Source organism: Limulus polyphemus, unplaced genomic scaffold (assembly GCF_000517525.1).
Source record: "Limulus polyphemus unplaced genomic scaffold, Limulus_polyphemus-2.1.2 Scaffold66, whole genome shotgun sequence".
Classification (NCBI taxonomy): domain Eukaryota; kingdom Metazoa; phylum Arthropoda; class Merostomata; order Xiphosura; family Limulidae; genus Limulus; species Limulus polyphemus.
In genome coordinates, this window is record NW_013665676.1 from 138,279 (window position 1) to 146,160 (window position 7,882).

Genomic DNA, 7,882 nt, shown 5'->3' on the forward strand with positions numbered 1-7,882 from the left:
ATCTTTCTACAGTTGTCTGATAAAATTGTTTGCTGTTCTAATAACTCGTTCATGATGTCCATAGAACCTGTCCATTATACAGATTATTTATGTAGATGTTTAATATAACACGTATTTCCCAGATTTCCCAGTGTGATAATAGTAAGTGTATTTCTATTCCGTCCTAATAATAATGATCTTATTTGTTACAAAATATGCTGTATAATCAATTAATAGTTGAATGAACTAGTGACATATTCACTGGTTAGCAGAGAAATAACTGAATGGATATCTGATTACTGACATGATTGATCATTCGACAGCTAGTTTACCCATCAACTGGAGGCCAGTCTATTATTATGTGACTTTTTACCGAATCAAAACTTTTACAAGTTTAGGAGTTCTATGTAAACAGGAATACACCTCAAAACTGTCCTAAAAATTGATCTGTCAGACATTTTAAAATAAAGCTGCACGTAGTACACTGTTTCTACTTATGTAAAAATACAAAGGTATATTTAATTGAGGGGTTGCTTTTGGACAGGAGGGGATTAGACAAAACGTCGTTTTCTCGGACATTTTCAACACGACTGTTGAATTAAACACAGTATGGCGATGTAATGGAAACCGGATTTGTGTTTATTTCAACCTAAATGTTCATGACAAAAATTTATGTTATTGTCGTTTAACCAAAATCCTTGCCTCATTTCCTCCCTCTCTCTCTTTTCTCTTCCTTAGAGAGTATAGGAGGCACTGTGTTAAGATCAGTATGATTTGGCTTAGTGAAGAAAGTATATTCGGTATTTTTGTTAGTTGTCAGAAAATACATCTGTATTAGAGGAATATTGTTTTGTTTCACTCAGTGGCCTCATAGTTTTAGTCACAATAAGTCAGATGAAAAAATTAGACTAATATAAAGTCTTCAGTGATGAATCATCGTGAGATTATACTCAAATAGAGGAGAAAATAAAATATTTTTCATCAAGGTTAAAATACCTGGATTTTTTTTCCTTCTTTACTCACAGGTTTGGTTTCAGAATCGCCGGGCGAAGTGGCGAAAAACGGAGAAGTGCTGGGGTAAAAGTACCATCATGGCTGAATATGGACTTTACGGGGCAATGGTCAGACACTCACTTCCTCTTCCAGAGAGTATCCTGAAAGGCACTAAGGAAGGAGAACTTTCGTGCGCTCCTTGGTTGCTTGGTGAGTACAGCTGTTGTCTTGGAGACACACGAGTTTTCTTACATTTGAAGTCTGCGTTTTAACAACTATAGTGTTATATATATGTTAGGTATTATATATTATATTCACATTATAGTTGTTTAATATGTACTCTTTCTAACAAAGTTTGTAGTTATTATTTACCGCCTTGTTGCTCTAGTAAAAATGTTTCCATTGCATGTCATAAATTAACATTTCTCAAATATATATTTATATATATGTATGTACTTTTATTAATGATTCGATATTTTTCTACATATGAAAACATCAATCGTTGTTTTTAATCTTATGAGACGTTTGTGTTCGTTTATTTTATATGAAGAAGTAATTAAGTAATTAATTTTTTTTGCGATTATTTCAAATAATGTTTTTCTTTTATTATTAACTTTTCCTATGGCCTTTTCAAAAGTTTTAAGAATAGACTTATGTACTGTTAAGATATATATATGTGTTCCAGTATTGTGTATATTTTGATACTTACCCTGTCAATAGGGATACTTTTGAATATCAGCTATTAGTAGAAACCGTGGGATCACTTCTCCTTAAGTTGAAATGAATTTCAGGTCTCTAGAATGTCAACAAAGGTAATACAGCTTACGTTTCAGAGATCAAACAAGAGTCAACTTACGATATACATTAGTTTACAGAACTCTTTACACAAAATTTCAGTTGCTCCGAGTTATTTTCTTTACATAAAAACGTAAACAAAAACACATTTCTTAAGTTCCCTCTAATCGTCAGTACCTAATAAAATTTACAAACTAGTTCTAAGTAAATTAATCTTGATACCAGAAAGGTAGCGTTGAAGGCGAGGATAGGGGTGGGGGCTGGTGAGAAAATGGCTTAATAATTTGTGTTGTAAAAAAACACGAGAATGCTATTAAAAAGGTATATTTTCTAAACCTTTTTTTTGGGGGGGGGAGGACTGCTAATGTCCAGTAGCTACCCCTGGCAACGTATCTGGCGAAGGGATGCATAGTGATCAAAGTATTTATCTCACATCGTAATAAAGGAAATTATCCTAATAGTTCATTAATTTGATTTGGGAACCAGCAAAGACACGATGCATATGGGCAGCGGTAAGCCCGGAAGAGAGACACACCCTAACATATCGTTTTGCCATAAACATTAGCCTTCACCAGTCGTTTAGGTTCTAGTTTTAGCTTCACCTACTTCTGGGTAAAGCTTTCCCTGATCTATCAAAAGTTAACTTTAATCGCTGAAACAGCCCATCATCTGGCCTGAGGTTAATCGCTTAACCTTCATGATTCACGCAGAACACGTATGCAACAGACTCCACCCGAACTTCCAGAAAATGTGATTCAAAATTTAACGAAACGCAGCAGGCTCTAAACAATTGTACATACTTGATCAAAGGAAAATTATAGCTAGAAAAAAAATAATTATGATTACGATGATAGTTTTTATAAAACACAGTAAATTACGTAATATATAATACAATGTTCACTAAAATTAAGCTTTTGATTAATTGTTTGTTTCAGTTCTGTTTTTGCATTAATACCTTAACCAATGACAGTTTTTATGTACATTCATGAAGTCAATTTTCAAGTAATATCAGAAACAAAAACTAACCATTCTAACGGAACACCAATGAATTTTAATTAAGGCCACCTAATTTAGTAAGTGAATTCTGTATTCTGATATTGATACTGCCCAGGAAATTACTGATTAGATATATTACGAGAAAGTTTATTATACTGATGGTTTTGAAAGCTTCACGTACAAAATAAGAGACTCTTTAGGTAACTTTGACTACTTATTAATACACCAATCATCATCTTTACTTTTGTTTTTAGGTAACTTATTAATATACCAATCCTCATCTTTACTCTCGTCTTTAGGTAACTTATTAATATACCAATCCTCATCTTTACTCTCGTCTTTAGGTAACTTATTAATATACCAATCCTCATCTTTACTCTCGTCTTTAGGTAACTTACTAATATACCAATCCTCATCTTTACTCTCGTCTTTAGGTAACTTATTAATATACCAATCCTCATCTTTACTCTCGTCTTTAGGTAACTTATTAATATACCAATCCTCATATTTACTCTCGTCTTTAGGTAATTTATTAATATACCAATCATCATCTTTACTCTTGTCTTTAGGTGACTTATTAATACACCAATCCTCATCTTTACTCTCGTCTTTAGGTAACTTATTAATACACCAATCCTCATCTTTACTCTCGTCTTTAGGTAACTTTTACTGCTTAATAATACACCAATCATCGTCTTTACTCTCGTAAACATGTTGCCCTTCCAGCCTCCATTGTTCTGTCTCACATTATCTTCGATTGTACTAACTAAAATGTATATACATACAACACATATACTTGTTAACGTACGATTTTCGTTATAAATGAATGATTTTTGCACCCTGTAACTACAACTTTGTTTATTAAATTAGAAGTATTTATTAATCATTTAATGTGTTCCGGCTACGGCAGGTGGCTCAAATTTTCAAGAGCTTTTATAGTTAGTGTAACCTCATTGTAACAATTAAAAATAAAATCATTAAAATGATTTCATTCTAAACCACAATAAACCGCGTTTTCGCTTAACACATTTTTGGTGCATTGCTTCAAGGTTCCAGCCTTACCTAATGCACATGGTGTCGAAAACGAGGCTTAAACTATCCATATTTCACTCCCACAAACTCCGGTAAATAACACACTGTTTGATATTTCACTTCGTAACTAGATTGTTCTTCTAGAGCTATAAATTCTGGTGGATTTTTTCCCTATGCTCCTTATGATATGTATACAAGACTGTTAGAGTCAAAACAGTAGTTGAATAATCTAAAAACCCTTTAAAACAGATTAGATGTTGAAACTTCGAGAAAATTAAAATTGGACACGAAACGCAACTTTCAGGTAAACTATTCACAACGTTTTAAAACTCATAAATACCCCATAAACACGCATATTATGATATTGTAGATTTTACGTGTTTACAATAGATTTATTGGGCAATATAACACGTGTAATGACTAAACGAACTATTCAAAAGCATGCAACATCTTGACACTCTTCCAGCTATATATGTTGACATAACACTATAAATTTAGACGCAGTAAAATAAAAATAAATAATATTATTTGACTTTTGTTTCCAATAGATTGGCGTTTTATTCATATCAGCTAATTTGATATTTTGTTTCCTCCTACAATAGGCTACCATTGTGTTACGCTGACATGTAGTGCTTTGTAGTTGCTTGAAAAGCAAAACACGTAATATTACTTTCAGCGGAAACCCAAATTAAGTAGCTGTTGTAGCTATACCTAAAAATGCGCCAAATTAACAGGAGAAAAAGAGCTGAATACCTATAAGATATGAAAACACAACTTATAAACTGGAAACAGTGTAATAAGATATTGCTTATGTATATTATAAACTAATAAGTACTAATTTACATTAAACAAACTACTGCCCCACTCCTTGATTCGGTATATCTTCGCCATTGATACCATACGCGTTAATATAAAAATGATATTCTCAAAGCATTACTTTAAAACACTTAAGCTGGCGAAGCAATGAGGCTTTTTAAGCTTAATAGAATAATAAAACAAAGCTCGACTTCACGTTCTTCTGAATAAATCTCCTAAAGCTTTCTAATCAGGGGTGTGTGTAAGAATATCATTTGAAATCTGTCATTTGTCTAAAATACGTGACTGCCCAGGAAGCTTTTAATTCAATACCTGACTTCATGAGAAGAGATGAATTATGGCAGCCAAGGAAAGTATGTCTGAAAAACTATTTGTATGCAGTATAAAAAGTGATGTAAAAACCAGTGGTTTAATACCAACCCAGAACTCTTGTGGGCGAAGACTGTGTTTGACAAAAATATAAATCTGAAATGCTATTTATATGCACCTCTGATTCGAAGTCCGTAAAGGAATGCTAAAATAATCATCTGCAGCTTAACATAATTTTAACCATTTTTGTTAGGTCTGAAACATCCTGCATTATTGATATGACAAATGACATATTACTTATCTTAAATTCTAATAAACATCTTATCCATTCTCGTTTAAACTTCTTCAGCTCAAAACGTATACGAAGACAAAACATTGCCTTACAACAGATAATTTATTAGTCTTATTGCTAAAAGGTTGAAACACGGATTTTATCATGTTGAAGCACACGCAATTGCACATACATAAACACACATACACATTAATATAAATGAAAGATGGCAGTATCCAGGCCACTCTCTTTACTCTTATTCTATCATATGTCACAAATCCCACCCCTATCACCCATCTTAGTGGTCAACCATCATGAAGACCGGAACTTAGGCCTAACACTGACGGCTTCTGGTCATCTGTCGCAAACAGGCATGCACCGGAAGTCCCAGGAAGCAGCCGACAAACTGAAGGACTCGAACAGAAGTTTGGACAAAGACGAAGAGGAGGAGAAGAGTCAGGAAGCCGAAGCTGGACCAGAACGAACACAGCAGAATGTAGTTACCTCTAGCGGCGACTCCTCATCTCTAGAAAGCATGTCGATAAAGGACAACAACCTTTCTAATCCACTATCGAATAGGGAAGAACAGAGGTGTAACAGCATAGCTACGCTCCGGGCTAAGGCTTTAGAGTACAGTGCCAAGATTTTTGATGATGGAGATACCAATCAGAGGGAGTTCGATCAACAAAGAGACTCTAACCAACCTGCTCGACATGACTTGGCGTATCATAAACCTAAGCCTTCTGTTTCAAATGCTACCTCGAAACCGTCACTTCATTCCATAACGTCTCTATTTTGATGAGATAAGTCAGTAAATTTTGCTTTTCGCAAAAGTCGAAAAGTTATACAGTTATCTTCTGTTGTACATAATATCTAAACATTATGTATATGCTAAATAACTGTATACAAAAATATTATACTTAATGACTGTGTTTACCCCTATGATTTTCATAGAATACTGGCTGTGGCAACAAAGAACTTAATATGTTTGATTCGTAAAAGAAAAAAGAGAATGAAATTCATAAAAAGAAAACTAAAAAAAAAAAAGAAAAAAATGTAGTTTTGAGTAATTTAAAGTTATTTCAGTATTGTAGAAAAATGTTGAGACGTAATCTGTTCTTAAGAGTTTTATGTATAAATATAACAGTAAGATATTGTGAATGTAATAAAAAGATGAATGTATTTGGAGGTTATATGAATTTGTAGAAGTGTATCCTCCGGTTCTCCCATGGATTATGTTCATAATAGGTGTTAGGTTGTTAAAGATAGAAAGCATTTATGCGGGTATTTCAATTGAGAGTGAAGAGCTTAAATCATTTTTGATAAATAATGACTAATAAAATCACGTTAATTACCGTTTTCAGAATCTAAAAAAAATTAGATGATTTGATGCTTTTCTCCATTTTAAAAATTACTTACCACTGTTTGACATTTTAGATTATACTGTTTTACGACACCTGGTGGCCAGATAATGTATTAAGTTAACATATAATTTAATTTATTTAAAAACATTAAATGCAGAGTCCTGAATTTTTTTTATGTCAGATAAATCCGCAAATATTGGTATCAATAATGAAATCAACAAAACAAAAATAAAATGCTCTCATAAATGTACATTTTATTTTCTCTGTTTCAAACGTTTGTAGTTAAACAAAAACGATGTCATAGAGTCCCCAAATTACTATAAAACTGACTCTCGTTTAGAGCATTCGTTTTATCTTCTCATTTACTCTGGTTGATTTTATCTATCGAAATAAATACATTAATTAATTTAATACACTAACTGGTATTTTTTAATGTAAAAGTACCTTTGAGTCAAGTTTGTATGGAAAGATACGAGATTTTTACAAAGGGTTATGCTGTTGTTCCAGGTGTCTGTTAATTCATGGGTATTTCTTAAAAGCAACTGCTATATAAAATTTCAGATACCAGAAGCCATTACGTTATTCAGACACTACTGAAGTGAATAATGTGATTGCAATAGTGACATATTTGTTCAAAATGATATAAATGTTTATTATTCAAGCTTTAATTTCTCTTTTAAGACTTTTCATAAGAACATATTACAAATGAAAACCCCTCCCCTCTCAGAAATAAGATTTTTAATGTATGTTGGTTTTGGTACGAGGCCTACATCAAGTGCAAAACGAAAGCAGACATAGTGTCGAAACAACTTGTCTAGAAAGGAAGGTTCCAGTGTTTTGAACAATTTTACGATATGAATACACAAGTTTTATAGCTATATGAAAATGTTTAGTGATTATAGATATTTGTTTACTATAGGTTTGTAGCGATGTAAATTAATCACTTGTGTAATCTGGTAATCAGAATCAAGTTGCGTTTTAGAATTTTTTCTTAAATTTGATACTATCGAACAAGTTCCTTTACGTTTTCATACGCACTTGCGTTTGTTAAGTATACCATTTTTATTCAAGTATCCTCGTAATGCTGTTACAACATTAGTAATATAAAATCAATCACTGATGTAAATGTTTTTAATGAATCACTACGTTTTTTGGACTAACTCTCATATCAAATAATGTTTTCGTATCCAGAGTAAAAACCTTAAATAGGGTTATTCAAATTCGATGACGTGGAACCCACTTTGAGACTAATAATGGTTGGAGACGGCTTGAATGGATAATGAAGAAAAACTTTAATATAAGTTTAACATAACAGCAAATGTACAAC

General features: G+C 32.6%; 1 protein-coding gene across 1 annotated transcript in view; it reads left to right on the plus strand.

The window, feature by feature from the left end:
* The window catches only part of LOC106465088 (visual system homeobox 2-like), a 63,525-nt gene extending 55,700 nt beyond the window's left edge, over window positions 1–7,825 (plus strand). The window contains exons 6-7 of the mRNA XM_022393562.1: window positions 1,005–1,182; window positions 5,563–7,825. Of these exons, the coding sequence (XP_022249270.1) occupies window positions 1,005–1,182; window positions 5,563–5,990 (606 nt within the window). The 3' untranslated portion in view covers window positions 5,991–7,825. The remainder of the gene's footprint in view (window positions 1–1,004; window positions 1,183–5,562) is intronic.
* Window positions 7,826–7,882: the final 57 nt, after the last annotated feature.